The sequence below is a fragment of the Dermacentor silvarum genome, chromosome 2 (genome assembly GCF_013339745.2).
Source record: "Dermacentor silvarum isolate Dsil-2018 chromosome 2, BIME_Dsil_1.4, whole genome shotgun sequence".
Taxonomy (NCBI): domain Eukaryota; kingdom Metazoa; phylum Arthropoda; class Arachnida; order Ixodida; family Ixodidae; genus Dermacentor; species Dermacentor silvarum.
The window spans coordinates 179,048,841-179,069,996 of NC_051155.1; the positions used below are offsets into that span (position 1 = coordinate 179,048,841).

The window sequence follows — 21,156 nt, forward strand, 5'->3', positions numbered from 1 at the left end:
TACCTTTTGAATTAATTACTTTAGGGCACATGTCGCAATTTACGAATCGTAGCCGGTGAGTTTGCAAGGTGTATCTACTTGGAATGGACTTCCAGAATGACGCCATTAAACTTGCCGTATAAAAAGGCGCTGCTGTTCCACTTATTTTTTTAAACAGAACTCTCTTTTATGTATTGAATGGAACGCAAAAGTAACTGCAACGCCCATGTATTTTGTTCCACACTTTGGGAAATAATATCTCGAAACTGTTGTCATCCTGGAATTTATTTCAAGTGGATACGTCTCGCAAGCTCACCGGCAAGCATTTAATAAATGGCAATATGTGCTATAAGGTAATTAATAAGTTAATTGTGCCACAAAGTAATTATCAAGTTAATTAGTGCATTTTTGTTAATTCGTTGAATATGTGTTTCGATTTTTCGTCCGTCTCTTCGAATAATCCAGCTCAAGGACAAGAATTGTGCTATCTGCCATAAGCGCTCTTTAAAAATTCCATAAAACTTAAAAATGATCACCCTGTATAAGCACTGTATGTGGAATGGCAAAAGGGGAAAGGTGATTTCAGGGTCATCATGATAACAAAAATAAGGAAAAAGAAAAAAAAAACTTTGCAAGAAATCTTCCGAGGAAAACGCCCTCGTCGTCGCAGTAGTTCGGTCACCAGGACCGCAACGAACTGTCCTGATATCCGTGCACCGTTTTATAGACAAATAGAACATCTGCCGGACATCCAACTTCGGTTTTCCTTTCGGGGTCGTCCCACGGTTATTGTATCTGGATATTTTTCGGTCTCCGAGCGATCGAATAGTTTTCCTCTCACAGGCTTTGCATTGCAGTTTACTCGTGACAGAATTACGTCTTCTCACATGTTGAAATTACAAGCCGGGGTTACCGTGTCTGCCGCTCATGTGTATACTTACATCGCACTTCGCGTTTTATCTGACGCACTTCGAAACCTTCAGTTAGTTCAATATTCCACTTGCCCACGGCGGACGGCGTATAATAGAATGATATAAGAGTATACACGTGCTGCAATTTCGCGCTCGCAAGTGTACGCACATACACAGGATGTGTCTGAGCTTGCTGTTTGGGTGGTTCTGACCGTTGCATCTGCTGGGAACGGAATATTCTGTGTGGAACCACACATAATCTGCTGGGTACGGAATATGCATTATAGCAAACAGTACGCAAAAAGGCCCTGACATGTCCGCGCAACGTACGCAGCATGCCTGCGGGACAATGAAAGTGCGACCAAATGATCACGCGAGGAACGGCTGCTGGACGTATTCAACACATCCCTGGGATATGCATGTCCTGGCAATAGATGTCTCTATAGGATATCCATTGGATGTCATTGGAGGCCGTGTGGGTATACGCTTACCAAGTATAGATCGAGACGCACAAAGGAAGCTCTATTGAGCCTTTTCGCGGAGCAGTTTGTTTTAGAGAAACGAGATGGCGCTCACGGCGGCGCGCCATACCTCTCCTCAGTGACCGCGCACGAATACTAAACCATTACCGCTTCTACCTTGCTTCTATGCGATCAGCTGTCCGAAATGCAACTGAGGTTTCGCTTATATACACACTGTGCTGCAATCATGCTAGATTGAATCATGTGGATTGAAGACGTGTGCAGTAGTTGGCTGCAAAAGTGTGGCCACGTGTGAATATGTGTGGCCAAGTTCACGGACCGCTGCTGCAACTGTCCGAACGTGTTACTGGCACTTCGTGATGTACGGCTTTCCTCGAGGATACAGAACTTTGCTCATCCGCAAGCCTTGTATCGCTAACCTTCAAAGAAAGGGCTTCATCCCCAGAACGTCGGCAAGAGTGAGTACCACTCGTTAAACAATGACAAAGGGAGTAGCGCCGCTTCCTGTCATAGTAAGTTTCGCGCACGTTATCTATACACATCTTTGTCAAATGACAGGAAAACTTACGCCCACTCTATCGCCGACGTATCAAGAATAAGTGAATGGGCGCACACTTGAATATACGCGCACTGTATACGCACAATAAATGACGGACTACACCTATGGCGCACGAATGGTCGAAGCTGAATGTTCCGTGACGGTCCACAAGAGTAAGCGAGTTACTAGCTGTAATATATATTTGCTACAAGGTACCTAATGTACAAAACAGCTACGTTTCAAGCCTTGTACGCAGCAAGAACAAATCTATAGGAACTGAGCACACGCCCGAGCGATTAGGCAGAAAATAATCAGATAGTGGCCGCACCGAGGAACTTCACTGAGTCAGAAACTGACAAGCCACTGCTTCAAAATATTTTGCCAGATAAAGAACAAAGAGCAAAACACACTAATCCTGACTGGATTCATAATCGGAAAGCTTGGATAGCTTGGAATAAACATTTAGCCCCGCTTTTAGAACAAGCACCATATACGCTGCTAGCACCGTTTGGACATAGCTTAATCTGCTCCGAAAGCGCTTTTGCATGTTCTCTGAAGCTGTGATCAAAGCTTCGTGTCGTCCACCTAGTCACCGTCTACGATATCTCCGAAAACAGAGGTTTTATAAGCCGCGCCGGCGTCATACACTTCCATTGTAAACAAGGAGGCAACGGAGGCAGTTGAGGCAAGCAATGGACGCGTCACCACGTGATCAAACATGGCAGCGCCCACGGGATCGCCGCGAAAAGGGTCAATACGAGTCTGTGAACTTGGCGGATGAGTATATTTCATACAAAAGCGCTGTATACACTAAAGTCAATTTTCCGGGCTTTTTTTTTTTTTTTTTTCATTTATACGCGCCATATGTTCTAGCGCTGTGCGGTCACAATGTCAAAGGCAGCCTTGACTTCAAACGCGCGAAAATATAGAACGAAGTTTTCCTGCGTTGTTCGCACGGGGAAAAATATAGTCGGCCACGCCGCCGAATGTTCGTGTCGCTTGGCTGTTTTGCGTTGAGCGTGCGGTTAACATGGTGATCCTCAAGGATGCGATAATTAGATATAGTTAAGCAGACCACAGTAATTGGGCCTCTGGTCCTAGAGAAAAAAAAATGCATTATTTTAAACGTCCACGTTCCAACGTTGGTCGTCTGACCTGCAATATGAATTGACGTTGTAGACTGATGGTTGGTTGTCAGGAAAGCGTACAGTGATAGCAAACGCCTTGTGCAAGGAGCTGCTTGTAAACGATATATCGTATTAGTATTGTCATCCGGTCATCGTTGTGACGCAGCCCGTACAGAGAGTGAAACGAGCAGTTTTGACGGCCGCGAACAACATCGAGGAACGCAGGTTATTGCCTGGGTACAGGTCATGGCCTGACAATGCACGCGAGAGTGCCGTCGCTGATGATGTCATCACAGAGATAGACCATGGGCAGCTAAGGTCTCACGGTGTGCGCGCGCAGTTAATGTTTCAAGTCATGCATGACAGGTATGCTCAGAATGAGACTGGGTGATTTTGTTCGCGTCCGCGTCATGCGCTGCGACACCCTGAGGCGTAGCGATGGAAAAGAAGGCATAGCAACGGCATACAACGAGCTCCTGCACTGCCCGCGAAATGTTGTCACATCAACACGAAAATGTATTAAAATCTTACGAAGCTCAAGGTCTGGAAGCTGCTGGAACCCCGCGGAGCCATGACATCACACTAGTGGGCTTAGAACCTGTCTCTGCCAAGCGAGCGATATCTATCATATATTGATGTTCTTGTAGAAAAAAAATGAAAATAACTTTAATTGACTCCCGTAGGAAAACTAATGATTTCAAGTTAGTGATAGAATTTCCTATTGACTTTTCATACTCAGTTGTACCTGCTGGAACCAACTGCAAGAGGCCATTGCACTCAATGACTTCGCCGGCATTTAGTCAACTGGCCAGCACAGCCGGTCAGATAATAGATATTGCTATGGAATAAACTAGTATAGGTCCGACCAAGTCATGTTAGCTATCCATAAGGAATTGTACTAATTATAATTTGTATTGTAGTCACGAGCCGACTTGTACGGAAGATTATTTGCAAAGGTATATGCGAATGCAGAGCAAGCAAGTCGATAAACTGAGCATCCTATGTGGCTCCAAAACAATAAAGATCCATTAAAAATATCTTCACTGCAATAGCTGGCATAGATGACATTATGGAAAATAGGTTTGGGTTCTACAACTATACTTGAGAGACTATAATGCATGGCGACAGGCGAAACCTACTGATGGTGCGCTACTGCCTCATCTTTAACACCTAGCGGTTACAATGAGCATAAACTAGGCGTCATGGGAGATGCGCTCTATCCCACTTGGCATTAATAGAGCTTCGCAGGAAGTTCTATTGCTCACTTTGGTGACAGCAGCCTAGAGTTTGGGGAAACTGGTTTAATTTGGTCAATTCCTGTTCACATGTACTGTTTCTCTCGTTATAATAATCACATTTACATCCACCACAGGACAAAGCCCCCCCCCCCCCCCCCTTCCCCTCCGAGTGGCCTGTAGTTGCACTTGCACTGAGTCAGCCGGTTCCACACTATACTTGCAAATGCCCTTATCTCCCCACTCCACCTAAACGAATCCAATCGAATCCTTTTCGCACCCGATAGCGTTTATCCTTCGCTTGACATACATTCTGTTACTCAAACAGTCCACGAAATGAATACATCAATATTAAATGCGAGCAACTGGTAGTATTTTAGGTTCATTGGGTCCCTATTAAAAAACTAACTGCAATCAATTTATTGTTTTCTTTGGAGCTATGCGCTTTGCAATCGAAAAGCGACCCACTAAAGCTGCGTATAACATTACGCCACAGCTCGAGGCATTTGTGGCTGTAGGCTTTGCACAAAATGACTTTCCTTTTTCCCCCATCCCATTTATCCCAATCCGAGAAGTGGGGACCTGTGTTCCGGTGGCACGCTGATCAATATCAACGTATACCGCTGAGATACATATGAGTCCACAAATCGCTGCAACACAAAGAAAGAAAGAAAGAAAGAAAGAAAGAAAGAAAGAAAGAAAGAAAGAAAGAAAGAAAGAAAGAAAGAAAGAAAGAAAGAAAGAAGAAACTAAATCAAACGCTGGCAGCGCCACTGCATAATGGTCGTATTGCGGCTATGCTTTCCATTATCTTTCAAGAGTCAGTAGTGTAGTATTGCCGCTCGGGGAGAGGGGGGGGGGGGGGAGTGTAGTATACGTCGTAATACAAGCACCTCTATTTTACAAGATGCAAAATGCAGTTTTTTCTCTAGATGTATATACTTGCTACAGCAGATCGGCTAATAACATGCTAGGCGCGCGGACGAACCACACCATATGTGTGCAAGGTGTACACCTGCGAATGAGAACACAATAAGTTTTATAGCCGGTGCTCTTGAGGGCGTGTATATCACCACTGATACACCAATGTGCGACACCCGTGGTTCTGAAAACAACCGTCGAATACCCGCTGTGCACTTGCCCTCAGTACGACGTCTAGCGCAGATCTTTACAGACTTTACTAAGCCGACTGGACTCCAGCAGAACATTTTCCGAAGCAAAATTTCTTGGATCCTGGCTATACTTCCCTCGATGTCGCAGAAAGCTATTCGTGCGCTACCGAAGTTTTTGAGGAACACCAGCCTCAATGACAGCTTGTAGTTACGCTATGCATCCTGCTGTCCATGTGTGTACAGTGCTCATGCTCTTTTTCTCTTTTTTTTTTGCATCTTTCTGTTCACCCTTTGCCCTACCTCCATTGCAGGGTAGCAAACCGGACGCTAGTCTGGTTGACCTCCCTGCCTTTCCTCCTCCATTTGCTTTCTGTCTCTCTCTTTTGAGAGCTCCGTTTTGAAATATTTCTGCGCAAGCACGCAACCACAAAGCGCCGCGCAGCTTGCAGTCTGAGTCAAGTGCCACTCAGGCGGATAACTCGCGACGCCGGAAATTGCACATTCGTTTTCCGGGGAGCGAGCGCACGGAACCAGAGCAGCGCCGGGCATGTAGGGCGCCCCTGCCAGCTGTAGTGCACACAGAGGAGAATGAAGCCTGAGCTGCAACGTCCAGCAACGGCCGGACGGGTAGAGTTGTGCAAGAATGATCGGACTCAATCGTCATCGCTTTTCCCGATTACCAGCACCTGTTATTTCCCTGGCGTAGCGAATTGTGCAACACTCGGAGGATTGAGGTCTCCCAGCACAAAATTGCGTGAGAGAGACCTCAAGGTCTGGTTTAACCCACAGGTTTGGCTCGGTGACCTCCCCTCTGTGCTCTTTGCATAACGAGTACCAAACACTTAAATACTTCTTACTATATCTTAATTGTCACCGTTTCACTACAGTAAGGCCAAATCATGCCCTTCGAAGATTTGGCCTGGACCTAACAGATCCTGTTATTGTTCCGTTTGGGACCTCGACTCTTCAACCGCAAGGATGTTGGTATTCCTCATTGAATCATACCGATTGCCGTGTTAAATTTGTGACTATTTTCTCCAAATCTCTGTAATGTTCAATTAATGAGTATCAATTCTTACTGTTGCTGTTCTTTTCACAATAACGCGTAACTTCGTCTTTCCACATGCCTTACTCTTTACCAGTTCTGAAAATTTATTTCCGATCATCACTTGGAATAGTTCATTAGATTCTTTTATAATCCCCCATAGTGCATGGATATGAACGATATATTTATTGTGGCTCATATATTTATATAACAACAACAACAACGGCCTGCACAATTGGAGCAGTTCGCACACGCTATGCAGTCATATGTAGCCGTAGTTTCATGCGCGCTAAAAAGCCACCCGATTGATTCTGTTAGTCGTCTTTTGACATTTGGGAAAAGGCATTCGCATGTTGAAATTCGCCCGGTTCTTATTTGACGTCGCGTATGTGATCATGCTACATTGTAACTGTACAGCGCGCTTCACAACAGTATGGCTCGAGAGTGCAAGCTACAAGCCGAATGCTACGATGCTCGTAGCCTCAATCGAGTGCCTGAAACAACAGACCACACAACAGACGGAGGTCAGACCTGGGGCAACACACAGCGTAGCAATGCAATCGTTAACACTACACTTCGTATATGCACTATATGTATATGCGCTACCCATATGCACTACGCACTACGTGTGCGAATATTCAAAAATTCCAAAAATACGAACCGTAGTGTCTTTGCTATTAGATGCGTATTCATTAGGATTGCAAATTGGGCAAGCTGGTAACGATCCATACTGCATCAGCGCCACTTACAATATAGGGACGAGAAAGGAAAACACAGGACACGGTACTAAGTTGAGACCCTCCTCATGTAAAAGTTGCGTATATACAAACCGAATTGCTCGTTGTTTCTTCATTTCACAACTTTAATTGCGAGTGAGTGCACTTGTTGCGGTCCAATGTTCATATTTCCCTGGCTGCACAGGTGCGTGAACTCGCACATTCAAGCGATGTTAAGTGTACTAAAGGATATACATTAACTTTCTTCGCTGTATAGCTTCTACATGAACCTCTTCTTATGAGACTTAAGGAGTGAAGAAATAGGCAATATTAAGTTAAATATTTAAAGCAGATTTTTTTCTCCCGAACAGGATTATACTGTTCTAAATACCATTATTCGATCACCCGTAGCCCGCACGATCACTTTTCAGATTGGCTCACTTCATTATCATATTTTTGTGAAGCGGATAGCTGTGACGGCTACGTTTGTGCAGTGCTACAAAATCAAACAATCTAACTGTACTCCTAATCAAGCGTGATCACGAGAACACATATGGACTGCTTAATAAAAAAATATTTTTGTTGGCAACGTTCGACGACCGCACAACGTTTTCCCTCGCACGCACGCAGACACGAAAAAGCTGCATGTTGCTACTTCCCCAACAGTGGAGTCTACATTACAGAGCGGTCGATCTCGACACACCAGGCTGTACGTGTACGAGGTTCCTGGCCGCAAAATGTGGCGTGGTCACGTGACGCTTGCAGCTGCAATGTATGTATGGCAGCTGTGTTCCAACCAGTGCAACCCGCTTCCCGCGATAAAGCTCATTCTCTGTTGCTGACGTCGGCACTAAGAAAAAAAAAAAAAAAAAAGCACCTCGTAGGGCTGTATTTTTACTTCGTCCGTACACCGTACACCGACGTGTCGTCTCTCTGCTCTCTTTGTTGTCGTGCTTGAACTATCATTCCCAAGATAAGTAGTTAATGCCCATCATGCTTAGGAACTTCTTTAACTATTGCCGGTACCGTATGCCTGCGGAGTTTGAGACTTCAGCACACGGCTGTAAAGGGCGCCCAGAATCGTGCTGCCACGTTTATTTCCTTATTGCACACGAAGTAGTTTGATAGCTATTAAATACGCTGAGATAATCTCTCAGTGAGAGAGATAGGCACACCGGGCAGCGTATATTGAAAATATAGAAGCCACAGCGCATAGCAACCGCGGTTGAACGCGACTGGCTGAAACGCCGCCGGCGATACTCTGCTCTGATGTCACACCGTAGCAACGCGCCGCCATTTTGTGCTTGGTGCCCGCGACACACGCCCCCGTGACGGATTACGTTCCCAGGCGCTGCGTTAAGTTAGGTGAGGTTAGATTAGGCGTCAGGCGGCGCGGCGTATTCTCACAGCCGTTGCTAAGGGCGTCGCGGCGTCGCCGGCGGCGTTTCAGCCAATCGCGTTCAACCGCGGTGGCTAGGTGCTGTGGCTTCTGGATTTTCAATGTATGCCACCGGACACGTGCCCCCCTCCCAAAAATTTATGTGTACGAGGATGCCGCCTGCCCAGCCTTAGGGCACTTAGGGAAGATAGACGGTATACGCTATCGCTTCGCCCCGTGACACTGGTGACACCGCAGGAAGCGAACAATACGAGGCCTTGCAATATGCGCGGCCTCTTCCGTAAATAGTCTGCAAATCGACGTCGTTAGTGAAGGATGGTGCATTTGAATACTGACGGCTGAAGCAGCTCGCTGTCGAAAGCGGCCGGGGTGTTACAGCTAATGACTGAAAACGGCAAGAAAGTCTGCCAAGAACGTCACGTCAAACAGCGGGAACTGGTGACGTCGCAATCGTCGCATTGGAGTTCCGTCCGCAACCCTCCTTCTACAGTGCTCGTACATTCAAGCGCGCTCGTGGTGACGCGATGCCTGCGTACATTAACGTCTTTTAGAGCGAAGCTTTCACATTCGCTCTTCCCCTCACCTTGCGTGTCTGGGCCAATAAACTGGGCCGATCCCGCAAACACCGTAATAAACGGCGGTGAATTGGTAGGCCCGTCTTTATACAAGTGCATCATATATGTGTCCTTGAAAGGCCTGTAATGTGGTTTGTGACGTCAAACGATCCTGGAGGTAGTGTAATCCCACAGCACCAGCACGCCCCGTAGCATTAACCCTCTTCGTGCCTATAGGACGAGTCTCACTGGTCCAGGCGTTTCCCCCGAAATATGCCATCGACGAGCCTCACTCGTCCAGGAGTTTTCTTTCATCTAGTGAGTGCCACAGAAGAGTGGCAGTCGTTTCATCATTTTTGTGTTCGCTGCTTTTCTCCCTTTCTCCCGTTCTTCCGGTATTGATTAGCTAGCTGCATTTAGTTAGGGGGGTCAGCCACCCCTACTTCTTATATCCCCTCCCTCCCTTTCTCTATGGAGACACGATGGCGGTGAGTGGATTAGAAGTATGTTTCTTTTCACTCTGATGTTGCCCTTCACCGAGGCGCAGCCGTCACGGCGACAGCACTTACAATTAATATACCGATCAGGTTTCAACACACTTTTTAGCATGAGCAACTACCTTAAGCGACGATAGCCAGCCGCCCTTTAATCTCTGGCTAATCACCCTCTATTTCGCGCTCATGTTCACCTCTATCTGCTCCAATGGCCAGAGCTTTCTTGACCTCCTGCACATGGTTATCGGCACAAATTAAGTGAGGAAGTGAACGTATCGTATTCAGGTTGCCCGAAACTATCGAACGGTTTTTTATTTTTTAATACTTTCTTCTTATTAAGATTTTATCACGACGAACCTGCAAGAAAAACATCTGCTTTGCTCACATCTTTCTTTTCATGCTCGTTATGAGATGCTGAAACATGAATTGCTTCGTTCACGCCGCGTTTTGCGCAACACTATACACGCTTTCAAGACGCTAACTGCAACTTGGCGTATAGCTGCAATCCTGCATAATCGAGAGACGAGAGGAAAGAGGCGTCAAGGGGCGAGGTCCTGGTCAGATGGCAACGTGGAAATAAACATTTATAAAGCGAAACAGCTAGTAAACGACGACGACCTTGTGGCGTGGCTTCTGTAAGGATTTCTTTTTCGTCGTTGCCTCGCGTCCAAGTCTGAAGACACGTCGGGCGCGCACTATCATGGACCCCATAAAAACGGGCGTGCAAGTACTACAAGCTATAGCCAGACGGCTTGGACGAACGCCAGTCGCGATAGCCGGTCGTACTCATTATGTTGCTCGATGTACCAGGCAAGCGGAAAGGTAAGTCTGGCGCGTTGCGCAAACTGTTGACACGTTGCTTTCTTAATACTTCTTATTCGTTCAAAGAAAGAACGCCGGACAGCGCGCGTTGGAGATAGGGCGAACAACTGCGGCAATAAGCCTCGTTCGTGCACTTGTCATGGTGAGTTCGCCAACATTATAATTTCCCCCGGCCCATCCGCGCCGTTGTATATTGAATTTCTTTTCTAAGTTCATTAAATGTTTGCCGAACAATTCAATCCACTACGCGATCGACGCCAAGTATTTTGTTTCATTTTGAAATAATTGACAAACTGAAATGTTCTACAATATGCGCTACTGTACCATACAGAAAGGAAGTTGTGTACGTCGCAAAGAAGATAATTAAGGAACAGATTGTTGATCTAAACAACGCTTCCTCTAAATCACAGAATTTATAATTATCAGTTGAATGTTATTTCAAATATATGACTTTTTTCTTGACACGATTACTTCAAAAAATAGATTAGAAAAATAGAAACTAGAAAAATAGAAAATAGAACAAGCAGGCAAGACAAAACAAGATGGCCGTCTTCATGCGTGAAAAAGCTGCTGTCGCAGTAAATGAGTCCAGAGCCAAAGGAATCGCTGAAGTCTGCTGGGTTTCTAAAGAAGCGTTGCGTTATACATATGCTCAAACGTCCACAAAGTTAAGAAACACTCAGTAATAAAATGCAAGAAAACATACGCGATGACAAAGATGGAGGGCAGTCACTTCGCAAGCTAATTTTAACTGCTTCGAAAAACATCTCCGAGTCAGCCTCCTGGAGCGCGTTCTCGATGAGGCCGCCATGTCAACATTTCGACATCCGCGAGAGAACATTTCCCCGCCAGGTAATGTACACTCACTAGCTTGTACATGGATAGCGCTGCGCTCGATGTCCTACAATGTACTTCTGACGCTGTGCCTCCAGGAATGGGTGCATCCGTTTTAAGGACAGGTTCGAGCCAACTTGCTTCTGGCTAATTCCCTTTTCAAGAAAATAAAGGCGTTATAACAGCACCAAAAGCAACGTTGGTGACTGCTGCAAGGTAAACCGACGAACGCACAAACGAATAAAAATAAATCAAGGGGCATTTAGTTATCCCTACGTGGATGAATGCGAAGGCATTGCGACCACAGTGCGATGCCTATGCTCTTTCAGTCGTTGAGTAACTATACATGACCGAAACGTTTTGATGCATTGTGTAATTGCGACAACCAACGGTGTTCGTCACTAAGTGCGCACAACGCAAGGTCGCATGTTCGACTCCCACAAAAGGTCGTGAGTTCGAGCACCTTAATTAACTCTATATTGCCGTAATTAACTAACACTCTGTCATAATTAACATTGTCTTAATTCACTTTGCCTTGACATCATCACCTGCCTCGATTGGCTCACCTGGGTTCAGTTTTTACCATCGTGGTCACACCAACGCCGAATGTTCCGCACCTTGAGGGTATAATTAATTAATTAATTATACCCTCAAGGTACAGTTGTCAATTGCAGAGGGGAGGGGCAAAGGTAGATACAGAGGCAAATAACACATACTTGATTATAGATGCAAAATCGAAATAAGCAAGAACTTTCAAAGAAAAACCAACCCTTCCCCTACCGGAAAATGGGGGTAAGCGAAGCTTGTCCTGGGTACACCTAAACTAACCATGATGCGACGGTTGCGGCGGAGAGAACGACGTCACTGACGGTATGCTCGCAGTCCGCCATTGTCGCTTGCGTTCGGTGTCTCGAGTTTGCTCGGCGGTGTGGTTAGCAGCATTCGCCCGCCATTGCCGCTTGCGATTCTTAGAAATGAAATTGTTTCAAAATTAAATTCATCCGTCGCGTAAGACAAAGGGGTTCAATTGCTTAAGGGGCTCATACCCCCTTAAGCAATGGCTCATATACCCCCGTAAACGCGGCCTCCCCATTGCGACGGCAGAAGTGAAATTCTACGCTGGAATGATGAGCGGCAACGCAGCCAGCTGTGGAAGAAGACGACGACGCTCGAGCCAATGCTGATGATGATAGTTTTTTTGCGTACACGGACGCCACCGAAATCTGTGCCTCATAACAAGCTTCGCTTAAGAAAGGTCAAAGCCAAACACGTGGAAGTCAATAAAAAGAAAGAAAAACAAGGAAAAAGAAAGAAGAAATGGTCCCGGAAGCGTTAGATATAATAATATATCTAACTCACACATTCTATGGCATAACTCATACATATGGCAAACATGGCAAGGAAAATGATAATGGCAAGCGTAACAAAAATACATGGTATATAACTTTAAAAAAGAAGCTTAATAATGGTTTCGAATAAATAAATAAATAAATAAATAAATAGTTCCCGCCTTCTTGGATTTCTGTCATATGTATACTGCTTTCATGGCGTCACAATAGCGCTGTCCCGTTAGCGAATATACATTAACATTAGAGCACAGAACAGTTGCCGATGCTGCTTTTGAATGAGCGAGCATCGCGAGTGATTGATGCGTAATACCGTGCCTGAAAAATACAAGTTCGCAATAATCAAACAAAAGGATGAGCGACGCAAATGCAAGGAAATAACTCTGGTCTCAAGCCTCTTGTATAGATATAAGGAGGGAGAGGGAGAAAGTGTGCTACTCACTCCTGACGAACACCCTGGTGGAGGTGGTGGCGCTCAGCTCGCAGGCCGGGTGCGATGCCTTGCAGGCGTACACCGCTTCGTCCTCGGGTCCCATGAAGCTGATCTCGAGCTGCGCCAGCGGCAGGTTGTCCGGCGGCGGGCCGTGCAGCAGCCGCACGCGACCGCCGCCCGGCAGCGGTTCGCCGTCCTTCCACCACGACACCTCGGGACGGGGCACGGCCGACGCGTTGCACCGCAGCCGCATCGTGCTGCCGTCCCTCACCACCAGCCGAGGGCTGAACGGCACCAAGTCGACGGGGGCTGCGCACGACACGAGAGGGGCACACAAATGGGCTCAGGAGAACGCACTCGCTCACACGCACATCACCCCCACAGATTTAGATGTGGTCGCACACTATACAGCTGTTTTTACTAACTTTAGCGGCGTTCCCGCGGCTGTGCACAGCCTTTGGCTTTGTGCACACAGTCCACACCTGAAGCCTTGATTTTATAAGAACCTTTGGCTTCGTGAACGGTCGGTTGTCCAGCAGGCTTGATGTAGCGTGCAGAGAGCTTATGCGTTTGTCTAGAGAAGAACACTCACTGAGAACGCGTTCTTTGGTTTCGCTGGAACCACAAGTGTTGCAGCGCGGTACTGTCAGTTATTCCAAACATGAATCCGCTAGAGGTCCGAAACATGAGGCTGATCTCTCTCACGTTCTGCGTCGGGAAAGTGATGGAGCATGCCTGCCTCAACAGGGTGACGACGCTCCTCGAGAAGCAGGACGCCTTCGGCACCCACATCATCGGTTTCCGGAAGGGACTTTCCACGCAGGAAGCCATGCTGCAGATCAAGGAACAGGTCGTGAACGCTCCGAGCACGCACGTGCGCGCCTTGCTCGGGCTAGGCCTCAAGAGCGCCTTCGACACTGTGAAGCACATGGCCATATTGGACAAGATCAGCCGACTCGATCTCGGGGCGAGGTTCCACCGATATGTCAGCAGCTTCCTGAATGGGCGCGAGGCGACGGTCAAGATCGACGGGGCCACGCCGCGAACGACCCGAATGGGCGGTGCGGGAACGCCGCAGGGCTCCGCACTCTCCCCGATGCTTTTCAACCTCGTCATGATCGGCCTGCCGGAGCCTCTCGACGCATAGAGGGCATCAATCACACGATCTACGCAGATGACGTGACGGTGTCGACCACGGAGAACACGAGCGTCGGCGAAATGCAAGACCAGCTGCAGCGGGCCGTCTGGGAGGTGGAGCGGCACCTTGAAGACATGGGACTCGTCTGCTCACCCGACAAGTCAGAGATCCTACTCCACAGACCGCGCAAGAAAGGACCCCTCCCGCAGGGCGTGCTCGACGCCCGTCGTTTGGGCGTCCGCGTTACGACGAGGGAGGGGACCCGCATACCGACGGTGTCCAAGTTGCGAGTGCTCGGCCTGTGGCTGGAAGAGAACGGTGTCAACCGAGAGCTGGTTGCCCGACTGCAGAAGAAAGTGGCCGCTGCCACGCACTTCGTGCGGCGGGTCGCGAACAAGAGGAAATGAATGAAGGACACAACGTGACGAGGCTGATACAGGCGTACGCGCTGAGCCACATATCTTACGTCACCGCGTATGCCGACTGGAACAGGAGCGAAACCGATAAGCTGAATGTGGCGATCCACAGCAGGGCGTTCAAGACTCGCCCTGGGGGTACCCCAGTACACGCCAACCCACAGGCTCCTCGAGCTGGGCGTACACAACACGCTCGAGGAGGTCACCGAGGCGCAGAGAATAGCGCAGCTGGAGAGGCTGTCGGGCACCACAACGGGAAGACGAATCCTCTACCTGCTCGGGATTCGATATCACGAGGCGTGGGGACTGGAGGAAACACTGCTACCGGGAGTCAGGGACGCCATACAGAACATGCACCCGGTGCATGACGTGCAAAAACGTAAACGCAGGGTGGTATAAATCCTCAAGGAGCACGGAAAACGAGAAGGCATCCTCTTCGTCGATGCAGCCAGGTACCCGCGGCCCACCGGTAACGTTGATGGCGACGAGAGACGACGACCACCACCGCCACTGCAACGGAATGTGCGAGATGAACCGGGGATGCCAACACCACCGTCACTAATACTACTATGACAAAAACGGCAACAGCAACAGCGGCAACATCAGCGACATGGTCGGCCGACGGCGGCGGCGCCCGCCTTCTCCATGGCGGTCGTAGATACGAAGGGAAAGATCCGAGTCACGGCATCAGCGAGGCTGCCGTCGGCCGAAGCGGCGGAGGAGATGGTCATAGCCCTCGCGGCACTCCACCGAGGTACGGAGGATAACCTCATCACTAGCGAGTCCAAATCAGCGATCCGGAACTACACCAAAGGTTGGGTGTCCGCGGATGTGGCGCGCATGCTCAACGCCAGAGCCGGGGACTTCGTGTCCGTCACGATTACGAACAAGTCCCTCAAATGGTTCCCCGCGCACGTCGGGTAGGTTGGCACTAACAAAGACAACAGCCGCGACAACAACGACAACAACAATACTAATGGCCGAAGACACACCGGCATCCCGCCCAACCACAACGAGCGCGGCCATCTCGTCGCGAGGCAGCTTACCCGCCGCGACGCGATCACCCAGAGGGCAGCCGCCGCCGTTGTTGTGCGGGACCCCAGCGGAGGAGTTCCCAACACAACCCAAATTGCGGCGGACGGAGCTGGGGGCCACGGGGACGCCGACCGCGATATCGAGGAGTTTCCGGCCTCGTACCGAGAGGTTCTTGGTCACTACAAGAAAGAACGTAAGAAATATCCACAACCCCACGGGAGGCTGGACAGGTCCCAGGCAGTCGACCTGAGGTGGTTGCAGACGGGCACTTTCACCAACCCCTACCACCTGCACCGCCTGTGGCCCGCGCTGCACCAGCACACAGATGTGTTGGCTGCACCCGTCACCCGGCTGCCCGTGGTGCGAGCACGAACGGGCTGATATGGCCCATATGCTTTGGGAATGCCAACGCCACGAGGAAGAAGGACCAAGAGGAAGGGGGAAGACAACAGCAGGAACCTCTGAAGCAGGGCGCCTCGCTGAGGGATGGCGAGCCGCTCTCCTCAGGGAGGCACCCGAGGACCAGGAGTGGGCCGTCCAGCGGGCCAGGGCCATTGCCGAGGATCTCGGAAGATTTTTCCCCGGCGATGAACCCCTGGCAGCCTAGCCCCTGCCACCAACAGCCATAACTGTTGGACAAATAAAATTTATTCCTATCCTATCCTATCCTATCAGTAAGGATTAGTGAAAGCGACGTTTAGCCAGAAAGGACAGAAAATATTTGGGAGGACGCTTAAGCTCCGCCTTTAAGAGTAGAACGCGACAGCATTTAAAGATCCCTGACTGCTTTTCACGCTTCCCGGCAATGCAGCTTATGTAACCGTAATGTTTTGAAGTTTTTAGCTTCCGTAGTCGGCGACTTTCAAGTGACGTTGAGCCAAAAGGCAGAGCCGTTATTCGGACACTCAAACGAGAACATCCAGGCACCGTTGCGAGAACAAAACGAGATCATCCGGTCAACCAGCCAACAGTTAGGAAAATGTGGTCACTCGCCCCCAACCCTTTGTACAGGACCGCATTACATACGCTAGTTACTGCCAAAACAGGTTACAAAATATACTGCTTCCGAGTTCTTCCTAATGTTTGTTCACATTATCACTCAAGCTGTAACTTCTAGTACGCTGAAGTTTTATTTGTCATTTACAATAGCGATGTTCAAAAAGCAGATACATGACACCATACACTTGATTGTCATCTTTTGGCGCTGAGACAGGGTTGTCTGTGCTCTTTTGAATGCCAGCGGTCCATGAGTTCCGCGGCGCGAGTTTTGCGTCGCCTCGAGAGATGGCACCACGCTGCATGGCGCCTTCTTCAGGCGCTTCTTCTAGCTGGGCAGTGCGCTCTGTCTCCATGGCGTCGTTTGTTGCCTGTCGTGCCACCTTCAGCCGGTTTCTTCGTCTAGCGGGGCAGCGTCCATATGTACCAGTGCACAGTATGGCGTGCTGCAGTATGGTGCGGTGGGTGTACCGTTGCGAACATGCACTAGAACAATTTTAAGATTGTGGCTAGTATAATAATCTCCAACCAATATGCTTTGCCGGTAGCCATTTCATGCTTACATCTACTCGTACTCTCTATTACGGGAGAGCCAGCACTTTTTAACAGCAGAGCTGTTTAAGTCGGAGGTTGGCCCGTATAGCGTAGACCAGAAACTGCTCCTGGCGATGACGTTACCACGCGTTGCCTAGCAACCAATTGGCACAGCTGCACCTCGCTTCGCCGCCGCTCGCTCCGCATCGCCGCGCCGCGCTGCTACGACCGCGCACCTGCTCCGTCTAGCCATGACGTCATTTCGCGTCGCCTAGCAACCACACGTGCTTTGCTTCACCTAGACATGTCAATGCTTCGCCAGGCCGCGTATTGAAGCGCGTCGTGCGGCCAAGCGAGAATCTGCGCCTCGGCGGCGAGCCGATCCGGAATACCGTGCCGAAGCTGCAGCTGAGAAGAGGCGCCGTCGAGTCGAAGATCCCGAGTTTCGAGAACGAGAACGAGAACGCGAGAGCCTGCATTTGAGTATCCAGCGTCGTCGGGATAGTGACCCTGGCTGTAGGTTGGTCGATCACAAGCTCCGCTGTCTTCCAGCCTTGAACCACTAGTGCAAGCTGCGCTCATTTTAACAGTGAAGCTGTTTAAGCCAGCCGGAATGTGTGGTTCGTATCAAGAAACTGCCGCGCCGTAGCCATGGCAACCAGGAGGGCGGCGACACCAAGGAGGGCGGCGCGGCGCATGCGCGCGCGGTCTCCTCCTCGCCAGCTCCCTCCCTTCCCTACCCCCGCCTCTCTTCTCTCCGCGGCGCGCTGAACCAGGAGAAAAAAAAGCGAAAGCTTGCACTAGGCCGCGCAAAGCTCAAGACACAGCGAAGTTGGCCGATTGATTGCGTCTCTTGGTTGTAGGTAGGTTGAACTTGGCTATGTCGAGGTTTAAACTTGGTTGTAGCTAGGCCTATACTCGTCTACGTCATCTGTGCTAGTATTGGAAAGGCTGCGGTAGTACTGGAAAGGTACGCGGTGGTAGCGCGACGGTGCGGGCGAGCATGATGTCATACTAGCTGTGGCGGCGGCGATAGCGCGGCGGTGGCGCTAACAATTTTAGCATAAGAAGGTTTTGTGAATTCGGGCCCGGATCTATAAGTGCAAGCCCTTAGCGTTTTCTTCGGCTTCGTTGACAGATCACTTCTTTTTGCAATTCCGGCGAGGTCAGAAAGATCAGAATAACGAGACCGTATGTAGGTGACATATTCGTACAACAATTGACCTGGGCGTTCTCTGCAACGCTCTCCCTTCTGCATCCCCTCTCTCTTTCCTTTTTTTGTGCGTGTGACGTATCATGAAATTTTGTATCGTAATTAGGCACGCTTCGCCTGATTCTTGTGTTTTCTCTTTTAACCTGATCAGAGAACTGTGTAAAGGTATCACTCATTCGTCCTTCCTAAATGAAAGAGCGTGCGTGACGACAACACGCGAGTTTTATATTGGACATCTCGTGTACAAAGTCGCAAAAGGTGTATAAATGATATGGTGGATCAGCGGCCATATAATGCGAAGGTTGTGGGTTCTATCCCCACCTGCGACAAGTTATCTTTTCGTCCACTTTCATTTACTCATTTCTTCACTATTTTCTACATTTCAATTTCAACCAAAGCAATAGTTGGTTTTATCCAATAGTTGGTTTTAACCACAGCAGGCATGGTTTTACCAATGCCTTTTCTCGCCTCATTTAACAGCAAGGCAGGAATATGTGCGTGGTTTGTATTTGCCGAATCTCAGCATGACTACATACATGCGCATGCCTCTCCAGTTGAAAATTCGGGTTGGCTGAAGTTTGACAAGCTCGCCACCAACCTGCCGCGAACGGACACGACATACTATACTTCACTGGATGCCACAGCGGCACCATCGAAAGAGCGGAGTAGGCAGCATTAGAGTGTACTTTAAAGGATATGTCGACCTAGCAGCATGCGCTCTTTGCTCGTCAACAAGATCATCGTCTGTCAATCTCACTGTCAAGAAGCGTCGCGGCAGGAAACTTCACTCAATTGTACGTCGGTCGCATCCCGTTACAACAATAGAACGAACGGAACCTTACACGCTCTCTCTTTTGCTCGATGAGCTCCTTTGCTGCTTCTGCCGCACTCTCCCACTGCAAGGCAACTTAGCGCATTTTGGTAGTCGCATTCGCTAACAACTATTCAGTCCTGATTCAGATGACTGACAATGACAGCGCGTAAACCTAGCGGTTGCGATAACATCTGCCATCGCAGGTCAGAGAGTTCCTCTCTTTGCTGTAGCCTAAGCAGCTTGGACAGTAAACCCTTTGCGGAAGAAATGGTCTTGTCATCTTAGCACCGTGGTGCGTTTTCAGAGCTCCACCAGAACGTTAGGGAACTTTTTGACGCCGCAATTGACTGCGTTATAGTGAACTTTCCTGCCGTGTGCACGCACGCATTTACTGTCTGCCTAGTGCCTATTCACCCTTTTATACCATTTTCACCCCTCCCCCCATTTTACTTTTCTCCCAGCCAGGCGCGAACCTTGTTAACCTCTTTGCCTTTCTCTCCGTCTTTCTTTACTTGAAATGTGTAAAGGTATATATCGGAGAAATACTGTTAATTAGTGAACGTCATCCGTCATGTCATAGCGCGACAGTGCACAGACAGGACTGCGGCCTTTATGTCTTTATATCTCTTTTGCCATTGGTCAGTGAAGCGTGCATCAATTGTATGATCGAACCAGGCACGTTGCGGTTCCTAATGGTTTCGCTGCACCCTCTTCCTCCGCTTTCTTCCTCGCGCTCTCTTCGATATTGCCGTCTTTCACCTCCCGCTGCGCTACGCGTTCGCTTTCATCTTTCGCTGAGATCGATCGCTCGGTTACGAGGGACAACGCCGACGCCGACGCTCGCCGCAGCAACGGGCGCCTAAGAGCTGCGCTTTAAAACGTAATTGAGTGATAGTTTGCAGCATCCTGGATAGACGTGCAATCATGGCGGAAAATTCGGCACTGCATGCAGGCGCGTGCTTGGTGTTCAGCGATGCGCGACACGTAAACGTGCATCCCACACCCACCAAACCTTCACCTTCCTCACCGTGGCTCACGGACGTCATCACTCTGTCTGACAGACCAATGATGCCAGGTGGGGTAAACTTAGGCCTCCCTGGTGGACTACATCAGCGAGCATCCATAATCGTAGTGGCCCTTGACGCATCAACCATACTTGGTTCACTAATTATCTATCTATCTATCTATCTATCTATCTATCTATCTATCTATCTATCTATCTATCTATCTATCTATCTATCTATCTATCTATCTATCTATCTATCTATCTATCTATCTATCTATCTATCTATCTATCTATCTATCTATCTATCTATCTATCTATCCATCTATCCATCTATCCATCTATCTATCTATCTATCTATCTATCTATCTATCTATCTATCTATCTATCTATCTATCTATCTATCTATCTATCTATCTATCTATCTATCTATCTATCTATCTATCTATCTATCTAAACGTGCGGCACTTACTGGCCACGTGCAGCACCCGGCCCGTGGTGGACTGTCCATATCCGGTGGACATCATGTCCGAGCACATGTACACGCCGGCGTCCTCCCGGTGCGCCTTCTCGATGATGAGGCGCGTCTGTTCGAGCCGCACGTCCCCGCTGCTCGAAGGCAGGAAGCGCCGGTTGTTCTTCATCCAGGCGAACGGGAACCGGTCCGAGCGCTTGGAGAGACCGTCGCAGTCCAGCACCAGGCGCTTACCTTCCTCCAGCCGATAGCAGGCCCCGGCACCCACGCGTCCCGTGCTGTCATGGACGTAGCCTGGGTGGACAGGTCGAATAACAGAATGGTTGATTTGAGAAACGTGCAGCCATCAATGCTCTGACCACGTGTAACGCATGTCCGCGCTGCGGAATGTATGCGTAATCACTGAGAGACGATGGAGGAGCACTAAACGTAATTAGAATTAAAGCAAGAAACATGCAACTATACAGTGGTGCACCGACGGGGGGGGGGGGGGTCGGGTGTTGTA

General features: G+C 49.0%; 1 protein-coding gene across 1 annotated transcript in view; it reads right to left on the reverse strand.

Annotated features, from left to right (window-relative positions):
* The window catches only part of LOC119442218 (neuroplastin), a 69,874-nt gene that overhangs the window by 21,482 nt on the left and 27,236 nt on the right, over positions 1–21,156 (reverse strand). The window contains exons 2-3 of the mRNA XM_037707005.2: positions 20,649–20,945; positions 13,037–13,336 (exon numbers count right to left, since the gene is read on the reverse strand). Of these exons, the coding sequence (XP_037562933.1) occupies positions 13,037–13,336; positions 20,649–20,945 (597 nt within the window). The remainder of the gene's footprint in view (positions 1–13,036; positions 13,337–20,648; positions 20,946–21,156) is intronic.